Genomic DNA, 22,526 nt, shown 5'->3' with positions numbered 1-22,526 from the left:
GCTGGCTCCTTCTCACAAACTAGAAGCCTGGCTGACTCCGCCCAGCTGGGATGTGATTGCAGTGTGGTCTCATCTAGTTATTAGAAACAACGGCAACCTAACGACACTGTAGTTTCAGCCCTAAACAGACAGCAACACCGTGAGAGGCAGCCAAGCCTTCATCCAACCACATCCTGTCATGTTCCAGAGGGCCTGAGCGACAGAGTGACTGACGGATCCTGCTCTCAGCTCAGCAGTGGAAACAAAAAGTCACTGCAGGAGTTAAACCCTTGTCTTAATGATCAATGTGTTGCCCAAGTCCACAAACAGGCCACCCTCAAAGAGGATTGCACCCAGAATAAATGATATAGGAAAAATTGAGTTGCTTGTCTCAACCATATTTCCTCAAACTGTGGAAATGTTTAATCTGTTGCAAGGCAACGAAACAAAACTCGTCATGTAGTGTGACATCCAATCAGCTCACAGAAGAAGCAGTGTTGTGTGAACACAAGGAATTCAAACGTTCACAGACTTTTTATCATGATGCGAAACAGTGTATGTATTATAGGATAGCAGAGAAAAGGAACTCAGTGCTGACACCTTAACACATTAATGTTCAGTCCCGGCGTGAAAGTGCTGAAACAGCACAGCAGCTGTTCATGCTTGAAACCTTGACGACTTAAAAACATTTAAAATCAGATTTCTGAAGTGTAACCATATGAAGGTGGGCTGAAGGTTAGCTAAGAGTTCCTCATCAGCTTTTTTAAATGGTGTTAGACGCTACAGTACATTAAGCTGTGTGCATTTGGTGTGCTGCCTTTAAATTTCTTTTTTTTAACTTTATTATTTTCAAGCAAATAGACAAACGATTGGTTATGTCCTTCTGTTTACTCCAAGCCAGTGTTTGCTTAAAAAAAAAATCTTTCCCAGATCTCAACACCAAGCTGAATGGATGTCAAAGAGCCCTTCAGATTACTGTTATAAGGATGAATGATGTTGAATACTCAGTTAAAGGCAACACCTGAATGACACTTCGTCAGGCCTGAGGTTGACACACAAAAGATAAACTCTCTTGCTGATGATGTTTATGAGTTACCCCGAAATAAAATAATAATAAAAAAAAAAAAGAAACTGACAAAAATCTAACTAATGACCTAAAGAATGTATCAATAAATTCATTCATTCATTCATTCTCAGTCAACATGATAACAGGTCTTTAAAGGTCTTCCTAAAACATCAGTCAGACAACTGCAGCTGATTCAGAACACTGCTGCACACTAAGACCAAGGTAGTGCGTCACATCGCTCCAGTTCTGAGGCCTTTACACTGGCGCCCAGACTGTCAAGAGAATACATTTTAAAATACCACTGTCAGTCATAAAGCACTTAATGGTTTATTGATAAAATACACAAGTAACCTTTTAATTAACCATCCAAGAACCATCCATACCACTCAGAATAGGTCTGCCCCCAAGAGTCAGAACCAAACATGCAAAAGCAGTGTTCAGTTTTCTGCTCCTGTTTACAGCTGCCTTTCATTAAGCTGCTTTAACATATGTATTTTTCAAATGTCCTCTTTAAAATGTGTTTTTCTACCCTTTGTTATGATACTTTTGATGTCTTGTGTTTTGCACTTTAAATTGCCTTGTCGCTGAAATGCGCTATAAAAAAAACCCCTGCCTCGTCTTGCCTTAATCTAACAGCGCTGAGACCCTCAGGTGCTACATTTAACACAGTCACAAAAAAGATGCTAGGAAAAAGTCTCCATGGGAGTGTTGCAGTGAAGTGGAACAGGGAGCACAAGTGTCAGGAAGCTCATAAGTTCATCCTTTGTGCACATTTAAGGTTACAAGATAATATATTAATGCGGGGAACATGTAGCTTTGTTATTGTTCAAACGATATCCTCTAAAGCTGTAGAAATCAATTTAACAAACATCGGATCTGGGATCAGCAAACATCCAACTCTGTCTGATAGACATTCACTTCAGGTTTGTTACGTCTCGTTTTGGGCTCAAAACAAGATATTTTTTTTAAAATATGCTTTCTTTTGTCAAGTTAAAATAATGAAAGAATGTGTTACCAAGAACCTGTGGTGGACACAGAGAACATCTGTGACTGATTAAAGTAGACAAAATGATCTTAGGTTACAGCTTCTTCGTATCATTTATTTTGGATTTCCGATATTTGACTGGTCTCAACGTAATATGTGACTAAGTAACTGGCTATTTTCTTTTTTGAATAGATAAATTATTTACCAGAAATAGGAACAATCATAACGTCATAAGAGTAATCAGTGGTGAAAGGAATCATTAGTTGGAGCTTTTATGTTCATAAGAGCAACTCACAGACTGCCAAAAGAGTCATTAGGGAATTCCTTTTTTTTTTTTTGAAGCATTTATTTCTACCTACAAATTCACAAGACTTTAACAGCTACTTTTAACTGTGCTAACAATGATATCAATCTTCTATCTGTGGTTTATGTGCGGGCCGACTGCCTGTCTGCTCGCCTGCAGTCCGCCTGCTAAATCAGGACAATGTAGCTAAGTGTCCTGTGCTGTAAGCAGCTCACCTAAAGTGCGGCGGCCATGATAGGTGAGTTTTGTCCCTTCACTGCCAGCAAACACTCTTAAGCCCCATCATCCAATCAGAGGTATCGCAGCGACTCATGTAGATGGAGGGGATTGTAGCTGAAGCAGGTACCTAATGAGCTGCCCATGGAAATTAGCTGTGCTGAGAAATGGGGGCAGCTCAGAAAGCCCTGTGTGTTTGTGAAAGTGAATGATTCCCAGCACCACCTATGGTTTATTGTTCAAACTGTTTAAACAGTTGTCCACAGCATGAAAAAAAGCAGAACCAATATTGCCTGTTGTAGGAGAAAAAAAAAAAAGGAAGAAAGCCCTCATCATCCTAACCGACTGTTAACCTGACCTGTTTGATGCTCAGCAGGTCCACTAACAGAGGAGATAAGATGTTCCACTCCTAATATGGCCAAAGCATTCAGGGGCTTTAGTCTCTTATTTGTGCTCGAGCTGTGTGATTCCTGGAGAATAAACATAGCTAATAGGGAAACTAAACTTACACAGGATGCCAGAGTCTGTGGAGCTCCTCTGGGACACTTGGAGGACTATTTCAAAAGACTTTGTCCCTAAAAGTCTTTATCAGATCAGCTGTAGGGGTTGACACGTCACTTTTTGTAACATTGTAAGTGCAAATACCTCATTAAAAGAAACGTTTTTGCTATCATAAGAAGAGACTCATTTGAAACTGTCTTTGTCTCATCTATCCGATTGGTTAGGACTGAGAGTAATAGTAAAAGTGAAAGGATGAGTAAAACTTCCACACAGGAAAGATTGAGTGGCTTGACCTTGAATGACATTTTGAGTAAAATCACTTTATTACTCCCCTCTTTGACATAAGACCACCTAAAGGTCCTACTTTGGGTCCATGCTGCATGGTTGATTAATAAAAGGATACGTCTATTAAATTGCTGATATTTTAGACATAATGGCACACACAATTACAGGTATATTGTCCCAACAGGGTAAAGAGACAGTTAAACAGCACGAAACATGTCCTGTAGCCTGAGCTTTACTGTGCAGAGATGTTTCTATGTCCTGTCATTTGTCTGTTGTGTATAACTTGTTCCAAAGCAGCACAAAACCCCGTGTACAAAACAAAGAACCGGAAAACACAACCCTAGTACCTGACCCACAGTCGCAGCAGGATCGGTTCAGGCTCGTATGTGAGTGTTGCATGAGTTCGGCGTGTGTTGCACTCACCAGGTATGCTCCGACGGTCCCCTGTGCCAACATGAGGGCGCATTCCGCTATCAAAAATATCTTGATATTCGAGAAGCACGAGGACTTTTTACGGAGGCCGTCTCCCTCCAGCATGTCCCCGCTGCTCCGGTCCGAATCCCGGTGCTTCTTCACCTGCATCCTCCCTTTACTTTACCTACACACACACACGGCGAGTAACAGAAACACACGCGCGCGCACACACACACACGAGGGTGGCCGCAGGAGGACACCGACTGGTTTCGCTTTCCGCTCAAGACTACATTCGCGGTGCTCCGTTTGTAGCTGGTTTCTCCCGCGTTCTAAACGATGTCTTCTTACATCGATCAAAGCTAGAAAACACACATCCAAACTCTGAGAGGCTCTGTCGCTCGTCGGCGTTTAAACATGACCTCCTCGTCGATGCGCGTCAACATGTGAACTCCCCGAAGGTGTTCGCAAAGGCACAAGTGAAGCTCGGGCGCGCAAATCTCTATCGCATCGCATGTTTCCGTGACGGGGGGTTTGTTGGTTTGAGCTGCAGGTAGAAGAGTCTGGTAACAGCCCCTCTTCCTCTTCTTCTTCCTCCTCCTCTAACTCCTGCAGCTCCGGACTGTCACGGTCCTTTACGCACAATGACTTGCTCACTGTCTCTGCTCCCACCTCTCTGTCCCTGCGACTCTCCTCCCCTGTGAGCACATGCACGGCTCTGGAGGCGCTGTGCAGCAGCTACGCAAGTCTGTACAACTCGCATCTGACTTGAGAAATCACTACTGTAGTCCTGGGGGGCCCCTCGTCCTATACGTGTGTGTGTGCGGTTTTAAGTGACTCACTGCCAATTTTTCAGAGGCGTAATTTCTCCACGATAAACCTACAGGGATAATCGAGCATGCACGTTTGTAATAGTTTGCTCTGGGTCTCAGAGCAGCGGGTAGCCTCGAGATAATGTTCGAGCTCAACTAGCTGGGGCTAGTCATTAATCCAGATGTCAATCAACTGCATGAAATCGTCGGCAACTGCTGTGATATTTGGAAAAGAAATGTCCACCCACTTTACGAATTTGATGCTTTACAACATTTAAAACATTGTACGCTGAATATGATAAAATAGTAAACACTAAATTCTTGGATTCAATCTTGGGATGTGTAAAGATTATCACAATAACTTGGAATGACAGTTTAGAAATGTATTTATCTTCGAGAGAGAGAAAATATCTAACTACTGTTTGGTTTTATTTCTTAACAAACTTTGAGTTTGACCCTTTGATAATATTCTCTAACAGGTCATGCATCCAACATGTTAAAACATTTTATGGGTGACATAAACAAAAAGGATGATGTGTAACTCCACATTGCCTGATGGTTAAAAGTAAGACTTTAACTTGATTTCCTGTGTGAGATATGTTTGGCTTTCTGGAGGATGAACAATATAATCAATGAGTAATTTATTTTCATGTTTGGTTAGCCTATAGGTGAAAGAATGTAAGAAAAGGAGAGAATCTCAAAGTAATCATATTGCCCAAGGGGACTTTTACAGGCCAGGTGGCTGAATTCAGCTTGATATATCACTTTGGATTTGGTTTGGATTTTTGTTCGATCAAGTCTCTATTTCAATGACTTATTGTCTTAGTTCTATTATTAACAATTTGACCTTTAAAACATGACATGGCTGTAAAAAAAAAAAAATCTTCATCACACCTCATACTTTATGCATACATACATTCCTTGTCAAGAGAAAACATGTGCAGCAGGTTAAGACAAGAATGAGGTGGAATAGGCTCCATCAGAACTATCAACCAAGCCAAAAAATGTTCCAAACAATAAATTTTACTGCTCCTCCTGTCAGCTCTAGGTCTTCAACGGTGCTTATGTAAAGTAATGGAAGGCTATTGGATGTTTGCACAATGTGTTTCCAACATTTACTGGATTTTCTTGCTGTCAGCATGTCTGGGATGAGGTATTGCAGTGGCTGTGATGTAATGTAACCACATAATTTGATAATGATGGTTTGGAAATAAACAGGATGACAAACAAATGTTGTGTAAAAGCTGCAAAGGTTTTCTGCACAGCAGCAGCAACAGCATGGAGACTTTTAAAGGTCAGCAAGATGAGCTGGTAATTCATGAACTGTGAAATGTGTTTTTGAACCAAACACAGCGTTTAGATGGAGGTGAACACACCACAGTGACATGCAAGATGGTTAAAAGATTTGTTTTTATTACATGTGCTCTTAAGTGCTGAGATTATTTTAGTGAGGGGCGTGAGTGCATGCTGTTTTTTTGGAAACCAACTGAAGCAGGGTTTTGGATGGATGAAAGAACACAAAGTGATATTGGAACTCATCATGAATATGAATTATGTCAAGTGTTATTTGACATACTTAAGATTCTTAAATGTAACAAACTTTTTTAAAGAAGAAAAGCCAATTGTTGAATTGTTAAAACACATGGTTTAGGTTCCTTTTAAATCCTTTTAAATCTGTTAAAATAAAAGTTACATTAAGCTCAGAACTACATAAAATTTTGGGAAGTTTTATCATTTTCCTCCACATTTTTCCTGCACAACACTTGAGTGAACAAACAGATGAATTGAAACGTCTGATTAAAGTACATGCAGACCCAAGGGACTGCAGATGAAAATGAGCTTTAAGCAAATGGTTCACGCCACCAAATGAAAACATTTATAACTGATATTGTGCATGATCCCTTTACAGATAAAGTAAAAAATAAATACAATATGTTATAGTTATAAAATGCCACATACAGTAAAGATGTTGCATTGATACCACACCACTAATTTTGTCCATTTGATCTTCAGTCTTTGCACCTGAAAGCTTCTGTCTTTCGCTTCCCTAAAGCCACAGATGATGTAAGCCACAGTGACAGGTATAAATGATCACTGCATGTTTTTGACAGAAGTCTGGGATTCAGGACAGCCCCCTCCTTCTCAGACCAGGTTTTGGCAGGTGTCCAGTGCAAAGTGATCGTCATTTGTAGACACTCCCTTATTCTGGACCTGCACATTCCAACTCAAAAACTTCTGCATGGAAAATGTAAAAAAAATCACCAAGCTGACAGTTTCAGAGTAGAGTGCTAAAATCCCTCAGTGCTGATGTGTTACATCTGAGAGAGGTATGTAAACACTGAAAACTGAAAGAACTGCACTATGAGAAATGTAAATGTAGTGCAGACACATTTGTTATAGCCGAGAATTGTACAAAGACCGCAAAGACTTACCAGCTGCATGCGTATACACCCATGTGTGAGTTCGTGCTCAGAGCATTTACTGAAGTAAATTATAAACTGAGAGATTATTCAGTTAGAATGACGTCATCACTTCACTCAATTCATTCCTAAATAATAAACCCACAACTCTACAACTCGTGTACTTTGTATCCCTTGTGGTGAGTTATGCTTTGACCAAAGTGCTTGTTAGAAGAAATGTATAGGTACAAAATAACTGTTACAGCAGAAGAAGACTCCACCTCTTTTTCTCTCCTTTGCCATCCTCTCCTAGTTGTTTAGCTTAGTGATGTCTGTCATGCTTGGTGCTTTAAAGAATAAAAGAAGAAGTTGTCATCTGTTGCTATTATGTTTAACTTGGTCTTGATGTAGGACAGATAGCTTGCTGTTACACATTTGTGACAATTTAATTATTTCTTTCAAATGATTTATTTTCTAATATGCGTGGTTGTTTCTGCCTATTAAGTCATGTCTTTGTTTCTTTGCCACTGTAAATGTTCCTAATGTTGCTCAGTGTTGTGTTCATGGTGGATTAATTTTGGGTCTTTGTAAATACTATAAATGGTAAGGTCTCAACCTATACAAATAAAGATTGACTGATTAATTGAAATATGTAACATGTGCAGTAGTGTTTTGTGTGACAAATAAATACCTGAGTAAAGTACAGATACCTGAAAACATCATGATACACTCACAAAGTATTTGGACTTTGTATGTCGTTAACAGCATCCCCCTATAATACCTGTGACTTTAAACTGACAATGTGACAATTTCACCCAACACGTTTGACCAACTTGGTCTCACGACATGTTTTAAGATTATCATCTACAGTTTTGTTAACAGGGAAGTCAGGCATTAATCTGTTAGACAAGAAGTCAGATGTCTTACTTCTTACTAAAGTGAAAGGAATTTATCAACACTGACCTGAAAATCCCCCAAATCTTATAAGGGACTTCATAGATCCAGTTTTCTTTTTTTTTTTGTATTCCTTTTTCACTACCACATCACAGGAGAGTCATTTAAACTCTTATCTTAATAGAAATGTTGTTTAATCATCTGCTAACCAAACACATTTATCCTTGCACACATTCAGGACTAGACAGACATATGTTCCCCTAACTGTTTTGTTTTAAAATCTGATCTCTTATGAGAACTGTTTCAAAGCAATATAAATATTATATTAAAAGACATGTAGGTATATTATGGCTTTCTTATAGTAATAAGTAGTAGTATTTATTTGCTCAGATAAGTTAATCAAACACAGAGCAGTTACTGTACATGAAAATTGTTTTTTATGCATGTGTTCGTGCCTGTGTGTGCGCATGTACACATCACTGTTTATATACAGTAGACATGCTGGGGCATGAGTCAGGTAGTAACAGGCAGTGGGCGGAGATGGCTGGACTGGAGCCAGGAATGTATGAATGGAAAAGGATGCAGACTATTGTTCTGCCCTCTGAAACAGCTGCTATTTATAGCTTTTAGAAATGGGTGGACTGTGGAAAAGAAAGCCCAGCCCGTCTGCTGGGACATACTGGGACATGGGAGAAGTATGAGGAATTACTGGCAGAACAAACAATGGCTACTGGGTAAAAAAGAAAACAAAATGTTTGCTGAAACCGAATTGCAGTTTTTCGTTTCAGTTTTAGCGTCATAGGTATAGTGTGTTAGTGACTGCGTACATTTTTCATCCACCTTGATCAGTCAGTGTGGGATTTTGGCACACAATTATGCCAGTATGCTTTAAAGCTTCTCATTGTTCCAGCAATGTACTTCCAAAAAAAAAATCTTATGTCAATATTGATTCCCTTTGGAAACATTTCTAAAGAATGACTTGGATATCATCAGGTATAGACTTCATGTATTGTGATATTAGCATTTCATTTCAGGTTTGCATCCCAAATAAATAAAGACATTAATAAGGTGTCTGCTATGTTAAATATCTGTAAAATGGCTTTTTTTAAGGGAACTTGTTTTTTTATGATGTGGATACATTAGAAACTTTTTGGTCAAAAAGAAATGGCAACATGCATGCACAAATTCAAGAATACTGATTGGTCCTTCTTTAAGAAAAAAAACAACAGCCTCTTGCAGACTGGAAAAATAGTTCACAACCAACCCCATATGCAGAAGACAGAATAAAATATCCCTGTTTGTGTTAGCCTCATCACCATCTTGATTTTTGGGTAGACCGGAGACATCAGGGAATTTTAACTCTTCCTTGTTTGGGATGGGAATAGGAGGTAGAGGGGTTGACCACCCAGAGACACACCCGATGGAAATCTGAACGCCGCTGAGTGCACTCTCTTGTTGATTACGTAATGTATGAGCCCTTTCAGAGAGGCACATGAAAAAGCCTTTATGTTGCAGCCCAGGTTTGAAACATGTACACGAGATACCTGTAATGGGGTTTAATCTTGTTTTGTGTCATAATTGTCTTTATGAACAGTGTTTTTCCTTTCACATATCCAGTGTGAAAAGAAAACCACCTCTTTCGCAGACTGCTTTCTCTCTGACAGTTCATGGTTCACTGCTCATTTGGTCCCAACAGTTTTCCCATCCAGTTAGAAGAGCTTGATACAGTCATTGGCTGTGTCTGTCCTTTACCTGCAGCTGTCCAGAGTAGTTTTTGTATCTGTGTGACTACTAAACCCCAAACACTGATTCAGTCACTGCCAAGACAAGAAAAAAAAAATCAGCAGCTGGTTCAGCGACTTTCTGGCGGTGTTTAAGCCAAATGATCATCCCACAGCTCATCTCATCTGATGTTAGATCTCAGCATACACCCGCATAGCTTAAGCCTATCTCTTACGCCACAGTGGTTGCCATGGAGATGGTTCAGAGAAAATTTTGGGCAGCAGGCTCTGTGGAGAAGAACTTTCTGCTGTTGTTGTAAACTTATCATTAGATTAATTTGGAAATGACACAGGCCATGCCACTGTCCACTGGAGTAGTTATATTAATTCTCTTCAGTTTTTAATCCATTTACAATTTTCAGCTTTATTGTAAATAACTTAATTGGATTTGTTAAATTAATGACACACACTATCTGTCTCTTGTCTTTCTCTGGGGCTGGATTGCAGAAGCAGCAAGCTCAGAAAGTTGGTTGCCCCTTGGTGCTGGCACTCATCCAAGCAGTTTCCCATTTGACTAAAAACTAGCCAGGTTCTTGACAGAGATGATTGTTTGTTGGAGCAGAAAACACATTATCTGCAAAAAAAGAAGAGATTTAATGGAGCTGTTCACAAAGCAATTATCCTTCCTCAATCCCCCCAATGACTAAAACGTTAAGAGGTTTGACTTTGAAGTCTAACAATTAAAAATCCTGTACTGGTGACTGCCATTTTCAAAGCTAACTTGTACAGTCAAAGATAGCCTTAACAGAGTCTGAAATATGGGCAAAGAAGAATAGAGTCTAAATTTGGAAGATCTTCATTCTGTTCTTATCAGGAATGCATGACACAGAAAAATCCATCTGCATTCACAATGATCTTCACTTTTTACTTTATTTTAAAATAATTGTCACATTGCTAAACCAATGCCAGCTCGATTTTTTTTTCATGATGCGTGTATATTGGTAGGCCTACCCAGAACTTTATAACTGTAAAAAAAAACTGCAATTCCCTCATTTTTAGCAGCGTCAGACTGAAACCAGTAACCATGAATTTCTGTGCATGTTCAGACAGTGACAGCTCCCTAGTTCATTCTGAGCCCAGAGCTGTCTCTTTCAGACCGATGATCAGCTGGTCTCGCCTCAGGCGCTGCATCACTCAGCTGTGCAGTACTGCTGAGCCTGAATTTCACCTGGAGGGAGCGGCCTCTGCAGAGGACAGTGCTTACTTAAAACTCATAGATACTGGCAGAATATTTTTAGTAGGGGGGAAAAAGTAAAAACATGTGCTATTCCTCCAGATCCCCATTTATAACCATGAGCACAAGAGCTTCAGCCACATTCACTTTCAAGCTATTCCAGACCAAAGAACAAAGAGGCAGTTTTAGATACTATTTCAGCTGCTGCAATGAATCCATGTAATTACAAGTCAACTGTGTTCAGTGTTTGATTTAATTGAAATCCATTCATGTTGTGGAACTTCACAGAATTTATAACCGAATGTGACTGTTAAGAGTTTTTAAATATAATTTCTTACAACACCGACAAGAGAAAATTTAATTTAGTGGTCTGACTCACGCTGTACATATTTGTATTATCCAACATTTACTGCCAAGTTCAATTTGCTCAAAAGTTTAAGCAATAACTTGAAGTAAGATTACACCTATACTTAACATTTCCTTCCGACATCAGTAACAATCTTCAGGACTCATAAATGCTGCAGGAATGTGAGGACATGGCATTTGCAGCTTCAATGGGGAGTTACTAAAATGTCACGAGGCACTTTTTGTGATTGTGTCCAGTCTAAATATAGTAAGCCGCTGTCTGTTCTACATTTAAACCATTTCATCGCTCTGCTGTCTATTTTTACTCTTGTATCAATAGAGAGGGCAGAGTTAGGTTTTAAAATAGAGTAATATCCATCTGTGCTGCTGCTGCTGCTGGTGAGAGGCTTTCAGACATAAGAGCCCCGTGGTCCCCAAGGTAAATCAAGCTAAGGGATACATGTGCTCATTCTCAGATGCAACCAATGCCTCAATGAAGCTGAAAACACTGCTCTTCTCTTAGTTTAAATCCAAGTGATCTTGCCCTGGAACAAGTGATGATAAACCATTACATTTAAAGGGAGAGTTCCTCCACCTAGCAGAGATTGTGTTGTCTTTGAAAGACAAGTGCAAATGTGTTTGCATGTGTGTGATGATATTTTAAACACCTGTCCAACCTGCTGGATGGGAATGACCCAGAAACACTAAAGAAAAAATGCAAATCTGCTGCAACCAGAAAGACAAGTTTGGTTGAATCAACACAAAGAGTAAGCAAAGAGGAAGATTCAGCTAAGCATGGGAACAAAACACACAAAAAAGTTTTGAGTTACAAGATGGGTGAGACAGAAACAATTGAAGGACAGACGAGACTGCCTCGGGGAGCCAACGAGAGGACGTTTCAGTACAGTGTCGACTGGCCTCACATTTGTCTGTCAAAACAATATTTGCAAATATGAACAACATGCTTCCAAACGGAGAAATCACAGTTGAAGCAACATGATGTCAAAGGGACAAAGAGGAGTCAATGCACTATTTTTTAATCCTTTTTATGACCTTTTCAGCCTTTAACCTTACAGCCTTATCATGATGTCAACAAGAAGCATACACTTGTTGACTTTACCTGGATAATCCCGTGTTTACTTTAAACTTCACACATTTAAATGAAGGCAAACTGTTCAAACACTCTTTTTTTCAGAAAAAGCTTCACTGAGAACTCCTGTACCTTGCGTTGGGAGAAAAAACCGAGTATAACCTCAGGCAACAGTCACATGCTTCTGTATCATTTTGTTTTCCCCTCGCTTTGCTACAGTTGAGCCCAAACGTAACTCTTGAGAGAGCCCCATACAGAGTTGGTATGTGTTAATGAGTTTTTTTTATTTTAAAACATTTCTATTTATAAAGCCAGACTTATATTTCCATAATAATAATAATAATAATAATAATAATAATAATAATAATAATAATAATAATAATAATAATAATAATAATAATAATAATAATAATGTTACTATTTGAGAGTTTAAAAATAGTAAAGCACATATTCTGCCACCAGAGATCCTTCATTTAAAACTAGAACAAGAAATAAAGAGATGCGGGGTGCAAGATGTTGTTCTCATTGACAATAAAAATATGTATCTGCTATGTTTTCTGCAGGAATCATGTAAACAGAAGAGGTTTTCATATACTAATATTGTATTCCTGGGGTCAGTGATTACCCCACATCATCTGAGTCAGTCTGCAGCTACTCTTGTCTAATGACGCTTTACAGCAAGTTTCACCTTATTGTTAAGCTGTTCGGCCTGACACTTTGGAGTTTTGTTCCCTCCCACTGACCTCCCAGAGTTTTGTTCAGATAAGGCAGGCAGCTTTTTAAGAGAGAGAGAGAGAGAGCTCTAAAACCTGTACACTATAAACCGAGCCATGTATTTCAATAGGAGCTGATAGACAGGAGAAAAGAGCCATAAAGGAGAATATCAGACAAGTAGGAAACAAACTTTCATTGGTGTTTCTCTATAATGTATGGGCGTCTAATAAACAACTCTTTAGTAGCATTGTGTTCATAACTTTTTCCAGCTGCAACCATAGTGTTAAGAAATACAGTATACTATTACAGCTTTAAAGCAACCTGACTGGAAAGGTATTAAACACCTGGAGCAAAATCACCATGTACTGAAAAGCAGAGAGCTAAGGGGGTAGAGAGCTTCGGCGAGAAGTATACCACCACAGGCCTATAATCCCTTTAATTAAAGCCTTCGTGCAATGGTTCAGCTACAAAAGGCAGCCAAAGAGGAAAAGGCTTGTAAATCAAATGTCGCCGCAGTTGGACTGAGAGGGGAAGTCACAGTAAAGCTTTGTTTAGGATGGGTGGGGTCATCCACATGGTGGGATCTGCCAGCCTTATGAGAAAACAACTACAGTGCTACCTCTGCAGTAACAGTCCGAAGGCATAGTGAAGCAGTTTTGTGGTCTTCATCCGTTCACTCAGCAGATTTCATCGCTCCTTTTGCTAGGGAGATATTTTAGTCGTTGACATTTTGATTGTCAGTGTTTGGCATGTGGTGGGCTGATAATTCACGTTGAAAAGCTGACTAATTGGACACCACATTCAAAGGGCTCTCTGTCACTGGAGGCTGTCCACAGTTAAGATGATTTCATGCAGCGAAGGAGATAATTCACTCAAATTCTGCTCAGCACAGCACAAGATATTCATGTGGCTCTTCTGGTCTCAGTTGTATTTTTATATCTAGTCTGAGTGAAGATCAGTTAGAACAACCTTACTTTATTTAATATTATTGACATTGAGCGAAGCTTTTATACGGTTTTTAAGATTTCAAGTATTTATAAGAGGACTTCCCATAAATGTATCAAACCTGGTTAAAATGATACAGAGAGTCGTTTATGATCTCTCTTTATCTCTCTCCTTTACAGTCAGGGAGTTTTGATTGAACTTGGGCAGTTTTATTGCACCAGAATATCTTTATTGGAAGCCTTCATTAACCACAAAATGCTTTAAGATACACTAAAATAAAGCCAGAGTGCATGGTGAGTAAGCCAAAACAAATAGATTGTTTGCTATAGCAAGACTGACCGGTTTAACAATGACCGGAATCTTTATTGAAAAAGCTTTGAGAAGCTTTGACAACCCCTTCAGTATTTTTAGTTGGCATATTCTTATCATGAACATATTGTAATCCAGGGTTCATATCATCCCATTGTAAAGTTGTTTTGGCAAACTCAAACTAAAAGCTTGTTTCTATTTACACATCTGGCAATATACACCCACAATAAGCATTATGTTTGTCATTTACAACATTCCCTCTCCTTTCAACTCTGTTTTAGCTTCCACCAACTCCAACAAACAAAAATGTGTCTCTTTGACGACCAAACATTTCACTATGCGCTCCAGCTTATTCTACGTGTGTCTTTTTGTTATGAAATATATTTGGAATAATGTACAACAGACTTTTGGTTCTTACTTCAAGATAAACTAAATCGAAAACTATTTTCCTAACTGAATCACTAATGCTAATCATTTAAGCTTTGTGGTACAGTTATGTAAAAAGTCAATGCTTTTAGCAAAACATTGTGCCCTTCAATCCATATTAATCCCTTAAAAAGTATCCAAGGTGTTAAAGTCATTCAGTGTCTCTCCTGCCCTGTGGCACAAAGTGAGAGGGAACTTGGGAGTGATGGAGAGGACATTATGTGAAATTCTGAGAAGCCCCTAGGGAACATTACATACCACTTACTATATTTATACCATGAAATATTCAGGCTGCACTTTTCACTGTAAGCACAGAATCTTTCTTGAAATGCTACCAAACGGAGAGCAACATGTGAACACATGGCCTTACAATCTCAACGGGCTGGTAGAGCAACCTGGAAAATATGTTTTTCATTGAAGACATTGGCAATATTATGAAATCAGTGCATGTGTAAAAGTGTAGAGAATAACTATCAACATACTATCAACAAGGAACACATACTTGTTTTTTTAAATCACAAGCCTGCTAAAAGCAGACTGATAAAGGTTTTAGATTGTTTAAAAAGCACTGTCCATATTTGCTAGATTTTGTTTGGAGAGGCCTCTTTACTTCTCTGATGCTGGCAGTGAAAGGGGCAATTATTTCAGTCTCTGAATAGTCTCACTGATATAAAAATGGTGTGCCCTGGTCTTTTTCTCTCATTCTATAATTCTTACACAGCAAGCCTGAAAGCTTCCTTCCTGTCTGGGAAATGACATGCTAATGGCCTGCTCTTCCCCCTTCTCCAGTCCTGTATCACAGCTGTCTAATGAGCGCATTAGAGGATAAGTGGTCGCTGATGATGGATGCCTTGAGTTTGATCAGCTGCAAGCAACTGATTGCTTCTGACACATGTTTTGTACCATCTGAGGACCAAATTGCAAATGTTGATTAAAAAATATATACGAAATTGGGATTCCTGTATCCTAGTGGTTCGTGCCACACACTCACTGAACAGATACCTGTGGAGGTGGCACGGGTCTGAATCCAAACTATGGCTACCCCCTACCTCTCTCACCATTTCTGACTCTTAGCTCTGTGCTGTCCCTTTAACAAAAAAAGGCATAAAAAAACCCCCTGAAATAAACAATTATTATTTTATTTTTTTTATAGAAATTTGGGTCACAATTTGGTGGAAGGGAAAAGTTGGTGGTAGGTCTTGCGGCTAAAAGAGTTGAAAACCACTGTTACTAATTGCTGTTGAATTTATGAGTATGATGATGAATAGAACTAACTAATGAAAATTCAGTTGTAGTCAGAAGTTGTTGTTTGTTTTTCGAGCTAATCAGATGCTAGCATGCTAATGGACAGTCACCCTGAGATAGTACAGTTTGTGGAGCAAATGCCGACTTAAAAGTTAATAAATGTAAAAACGTTAATAACACAATGCAGACACAAGAACAAGCAGAGCATACCACGTGATTACAAACTGAAATGATAATGTTATATATAAAACTTTGTTCGATTAATAGGTGTGTAATGTTCAGTTTCAGAGTTCATTTCTGTGGTTTGTCTTTAATTTGAAAAGACTGAAGCTTCTTTTTCGGGTGAAAACAGTGGAAAGGATCAGCACCATTAACACAAAATCAGCATTGCATATTCTTTCTGCACTGCATTGTTATAAATCCTGATAACCACTCTCCGTTCAGCTCTCCTCCTGTCATTCACAGCATGTGGACATTGAATTTGCATTATATCACGTGTGCATGAAAATACAGGACAAGTTGCACCTGTAATGTGACATAGAAAGAGCAGGACAGACAGACAGATTGGCTTCATATCTGTTAAACATAATACATCTTTATTCTCGCTGCTTTAATAAAAACTATTAAAGGAATACTTCACCCATTTACATGAAGCTGTGTATCATTAGAAACATGGTAGTAGTGTTGAATGGTCATGAATCCAGCCCTCATTTTGCTCTGAGACGAGAAAAATGTGTTTTTCTTTGCTTGAAAGTTTTCTTCATGTGATGCAAAAAACGTCATATTGCATCACATGAAGAAAACTTCCAGAAGGCCTGGACATTTATGCATTTAACTGAAATAAAAGATATTTTTATGCATAGATAACTCTTTCTATGAACATGACTATATATAAAACTGAAAATTATAACATACTTTCAAAATTGAATAACTTAAATCAGCCAATGTATCAAAATGCATTCACAAATACAGAAAATGTAGAAAAAATAAAATAAACTGTAGACAACAGCAATCAAAATTGCTCAGCTATCTGGTGGTGCAACTGCACAAATGTTTTTGGATCCATTCATTTCTGGTGGTATGCTACGAAGCATTGCTGGTTTGCATTCAAACACAGGAAAACCATGCATTTCTGGCACTTCCACCTGGACAGAGGTTGCACCGTCCCCACTTGTCACAGTGAAGTGGCAAATGCCCACAGTTGTCATACCGCACATCTGGTTGTGGTTGTGAGGGTCTTGGGCTGTAGCGTTTCTTCTGAGATGGCTCGCGTGGTGGGGAGGAGGTAGATGGTCGGCCAACTTTGGATGCAGGCTTGTTGACTTGCTTCAAACTGTGCACGACTGCCAGTCGAAACCTTTTGAGAGGGATCGGTTTCGCTTTCAGTGGGCCACAGGCCCTCTTGTAGACAAGCCAGGAATTTGAGATGCACAGGTCAAGGATGTAACCAAACAGAGGAATGTACCATCGCCTTGACTTGGCTGGAGTCTTGTACAAGTGCACCAGCATGTCAGAAAGATCAATGCCTCCCATATGCTCATTGTAGGCAAGAATGAATGATGGGCATGGGATGGAGATCTTTGCATGGGCCTCCTTGCTCCACCATTTGACAGTTGAAAGAGGCTTGATCCCACATGCATTGCTGAGAAGGTTGACACATTTGTTGTCAGACGATTTCACTTCGATCACCCCTTCAGCTGACCGGTAATCAAAAGCTCCACAACCTTTCTTCATCAGTTCTTTGTCTGTCATCAAGGGAGCAGTGCCAATGCACTTGACACCCAGACATCCAGAACTAGGGTTAGGGCTGTCCTCTATCTCTTCCAAGGAAATGGTTTTGAGGACATTTTTCCCTCTTCTCCACTTCTTGTTGGTTTGGTAGATGTGCTTGTTGAAGCAACTTCCTCCTCATCCATAGAGTCAAAAGAAGAATCCCCAGTCTCTTCTACTTGTGTGGGCTGATAATCAGGATCCTCTGTACAGTCGTCATCATCATCACTTAGATCAGCATCAGAGTCTTGAGGATTTTCTGGTATAAGGGCCAGAAAGGTGCGTGACCTAGCACCATAAAATGTTTTCACATCCATCTACTATTTGCAAAAAAGAAAGTGAAATACCATACTGATATAAATATTTCATGATGAAATCACATTAAATCAACAGTAATAGTGTTTTAATTTCACAGAAATTGTAATGTGTTTTTATTTTACAAAATATTTTAAATGTACCCAGTCTTACAACTAAAGGACAATTGAACCATTTGGTCAAGCATGTTTTTAGACAACTAAACTTTCTAAAGTCATTTCATCATATATAATGATATTATATCAAAATGTATCATATGAACATCAATTAATGATCAGAAGTTTTATTATTTTTAGCAAATAGTCCATTTTAATTACATTTGCTTAGCTTCACTACCTTTACCATAAAGCGCCAAATGAACCGTTTGGTTGAGCACTTTTTGCAAAAATTACTTGACCCTTTTTCGTCTTTCTTTTTATCATTCAATTTACACAGTTATGTTCAGTAACTCCTCAGGCATGATAATATGTCAGAAAACATGAGCTTACATTTGAAAATTATGGCAAACAGAGGCCTCATGTCAGGAGTGGTTTTGCTCTGGCTAACTTCCTGTGAGGAGGCTAACTTCCTCAGCATGCTATTTCAAAACGCAGTGACATCTAGTGGACCTTTTTAGTATAACGTACCTAAACAACTGGTAGAGATGGCTGAAACAGGTGGAATTAAGTAAAACATGCTTTTCAGTAAGATATAGTGATTCAAAATGTGCTCTACCATATGGTCGACCAGAACGTTAAAGGGTTAATGTTGCTGTACAAAAAACTATTCACATACCCCATCTTGCCTGTATTTACACCGATTGTTGTGATACAAAACAGAACTAATATATATATTATTAGTATATAAAAAAAAATTGGTGGTCTGTTTTAAAAAAAAAAAAAACAACTTGTTGTTATGGTGGTTGTTGAGATGACATACGTGCAGCAAAATGTGGTGGAAGCCAATGCGGGTTAGAGACTCTGAGCATTAATTCCTTTTTCATCTTCTCTGTAAAGTGAAAATATTTTCTAAGAACATTAACGATGCCAGAAACTTCAGCACAGATTGTATCTATCTCTTTCACTGCATCTCATTATATAATTTTACATTAGTTTCAAATGGAGTCTAAATGAACTAAATGGTAATGTGTGCACATCTCTGGCTGGATGAGTATCCATCGCTGCCTCACTGTAGTTCAGTGTTGTCTATTAACTGGCACATTTCAAATAGAATTGCAAATCGACAGTTAATTTGAATAAAACCTGCCATCAGACACTTTTTATCTCGAGGACAGTTGTTATTTCATTTCCTTATCCTAGACCTGGAACAGGGAGGAGTGGAATTATCTCACACAGAGCGAAAGCGAGTTAAGTATGTAAGAAGATTTATTTGCATAAGCACACACAGCCGGAGCAGTTTCCTGTGGACCTGCTTTTAAAGGCCTTGTTGAGAGACGAGGAAAGACTGTACCTCTGAATGGTGCAGAGGGTTGTTTGTCTTCTCCCTGAATTATTATGTAAATGTTCTAATAAATATATTTAGTATTAACCTAAATACCTTCAGTAATACCTGCTACTGTGTGCAGGATTAACCCCCCCCCCCCAAAAAAAGAATAAATAAATAAATAAAAATCAAAGTCCTGCTTGGCTTTTAAACTCTGCGGGATGCAAATAAATTAAGGAATATGACATAAATATATTTTGCTTCCAAAAACCCCCACAATCCTCTCATTTCAAAATGTCCTTGAGCCTGAAGTATATTTGCAAGCATATTTGCTTGAAATGGTCACAAGGGAACAACAGTCTGACAGTTTCGCTGGAGTTAAGGTTCAATTTGCTTTTTCATCAATTACACAGCACGAAACTGTGACAGAGGAGCCCAGCCTCATCGAAAACAACCTGCACTGAAGCGCATTTGCATGGGTTCTGTTACTTGTCACTAAATTAAATTGGCAGTGAAGTTTAACATAATTTTCTCCCGTCTGCATTTATTATCTTGACTGAGGTGCAGCGTTCAGCGCATCAATTAGAACAAACTAGGTCTTATTGGGACACAGGACATTCACAGGTTGTTATGAGGCACGATTGCTCTGAAGCGTAATGAAATACATCTCAAAATCTAAATTATTCTCCAAATATTGTTAAAGAGTCTCGATAGATGACATGAGGATGTGTTCTATGGTTTTGTTGCATATTTGTTTGTTTTGGGATTGTTTGCTTCTCAATTGTCTGCCTTAGGGACCAGAAACATTTCTCGCCACTGCAGTATCACTGCAGCTGCTGCCACAGTATGAATTTTCATGAATGTAGCACCTTCACTTGCCAGGAAACTTAATGTGCCTCGGATGTGTGTGATGAATTTCACACTGAAGTGAAGTGATGATAAAGGTCAGTGCTGCTGACAGCCTGGGAAATGTGACAACTGGTTAATTTATATCTTTTAAAAAGCACTGTGACTTGATGCTAAACATCCATACTCTTAATTGTTAACAGCTTTTCACAAATGAATTATTAGACGTTTCATTTTAAGGTTGAAGTATGAGGCATTTGTTTCAAGTATAAGCATGTTTTTTTATGAATGTAATTGTTTCTCTCTCTCTGTTGTACGAAGCCAGCACCTGTCCACACCCCTCATGATGATGACTATAATATCTTCATCTCCAGCTGTATAAAACATCCCTTCGTCAATTCTTAATCAAGGATCAGGGGGCGATCTTGCAGAATGAATATGTTCATTTAAATAGTCCTCCTATGTTGTTGATTGTGTACAAAAAACTTAGAAACTGATGACAAAAAACATCATTTGGATCCATAACTATCAGTCAATTATTTATTGTTTGTTAATGTTTTTGTGTTCTTCAATTTTGTTCTTCATGTTGTTAGTTGCTTGTTTATGCTAAATTCCTGCATTTTAAGATGACTGAAATCTAGTTAGTTTTGGCCATTTTTTTTTAATGACGTTTTGCAGTGTTTTTCTTCTGGTTGTGGATTTTGTACAAACCATCAGTAGGCTTCTATAGCACCCACACACATGTTTGATGTGCCTTGTATATGTGTTCCTGTGTGTAAAATAAATTAATACTTAAATATAGACATTAAAAAACCTTGTGACAGACTCAATTATATCGGGCTCCCTATCATTTCCTTTAATAAGTGCATTCACAGTCTTGGCACTAAGACACAAGGATAAATACTGCAGACATACAACAAATACAAGCTCAGACTTTTCTAACTTACATTTAAGCTAGTAAAACCAAAAAAATTTGTATCTTATGACACATCACAATAAATATGTATATTCTCCAACAAAGCATCTGAGGGCTGGGATTTTTCCTAAAATTCCAAATCCTACGTCCAAAATACTGTATATGCAAGAAAAATTCATCTATACCAAGTTTATACAACAGAAATGGCCAAATAATTGAAAACCCATCTCCTCTGCTTCCAGCCACAGAATAATCTTATTTACATGAGATAACAGAGGGGAAGTGATATCAGAGATGAAACAGACCGTCTCTATGATCTGGTTATACTGCTGCAGCCTAAATAAGCATGCAGCTTCTGTTTCTGCAGAGCTCCTCTCATTGAAAAATAAGGTACAGGGAGCACTCAGAAAATGGGGGGGGGGGGGGGGGGGGGTGAATGCTGTCGTAAAAATGGACTTGACTTTATTGTGTGTGACTTAGGCACAGAAACATTTGCATCAGTATGTTTACATGCAAACATAAAAACCAGGTTAGTGAGAGTAATTAGATTAAATACGGAAATTGTATCCCACAGAGGAGAAGCTAAAGCTTTGGAGGACAAAGTGTGATTGCACAGTCTAACACACACACACACACACACACACACACACACACACACACACACACACACAGGGAGGCGTGTGTTAGAGTCTTAATCTACAGAGAGCCAATTATCTGAGGGTCTGTTTCTGCTCAGCCAATCAGTGTCCAGCATGCGTCCTCTGCCTTATCTGGCTCCAGGAAGCAAAATAAAGTCATCTGTTTAGAACAAGGCTGTAGGTGTGAAGACATTTATTGAAATCTAGTCCCCCCTTGTGGTCATTCTTCATTTTGCAGCATTAAAGGGGAGAAGTTGTAATTATCTTGCTGACGAAAAAAGAAGAAAAGGTAAAGACATTTGTTCTCAAAAACTTCTTATTTATTTTTTACCTCTACAGCAACACTAAATGTTCTTCAGCAGTAAATGATTTATTTTGTTCATTGCTTAAACCGAGAATATACAACTTTATGTTACAGACAATGTTTTGTTTTTTTCTTGTCAGCTTATTAAAAGCAGTTTTACATTGCATTGCAAATTAAGGCACATTAAAAACAAGTCCATGAATTCATTACTTGTAGGCTGGATTTTTGTGCTTTCTTGTTTTGAATAATTTCTATAGACTCCACATCTGAATGACATAGAAGAGAAACCAAACTTCACTTGTGAGAGATGATCTGCACTGACTCCCTAAAGAACAGAATTTAACGTCCCTCTTCTTGCCTACAAAGCTCTTAATGAACAGGCACCATCATGTCCTATGGCCTCTGGTTATGTTGACTGCCAGAGCCTTTGGACC

General features: G+C 38.7%; 1 protein-coding gene across 1 annotated transcript in view; it reads right to left on the bottom strand.

The window, feature by feature from the left end:
* slco3a1a (solute carrier organic anion transporter family member 3A1a) overlaps positions 1 to 4,733 on the bottom strand; it is a 35,514-nt gene extending 30,781 nt beyond the window's left edge. Inside the window, exon 1 of the mRNA XM_079345894.1 lies at positions 3,760 to 4,733. Within this exon, the coding sequence (XP_079202020.1) occupies positions 3,760 to 3,918 (159 nt within the window). The 5' untranslated portion in view covers positions 3,919 to 4,733. The remainder of the gene's footprint in view (positions 1 to 3,759) is intronic.
* Between the last annotated feature and the right edge of the window lie 17,793 nt (positions 4,734 to 22,526).

This window comes from Symphodus melops, assembly GCF_947650265.1.
Source record: "Symphodus melops genome assembly, chromosome: 6".
NCBI classification, from domain to species: domain Eukaryota; kingdom Metazoa; phylum Chordata; class Actinopteri; order Labriformes; family Labridae; genus Symphodus; species Symphodus melops.
Note: the sequence above shows the minus strand (reverse complement) of the source record. Positions and strands in the feature narration are given on the sequence as shown.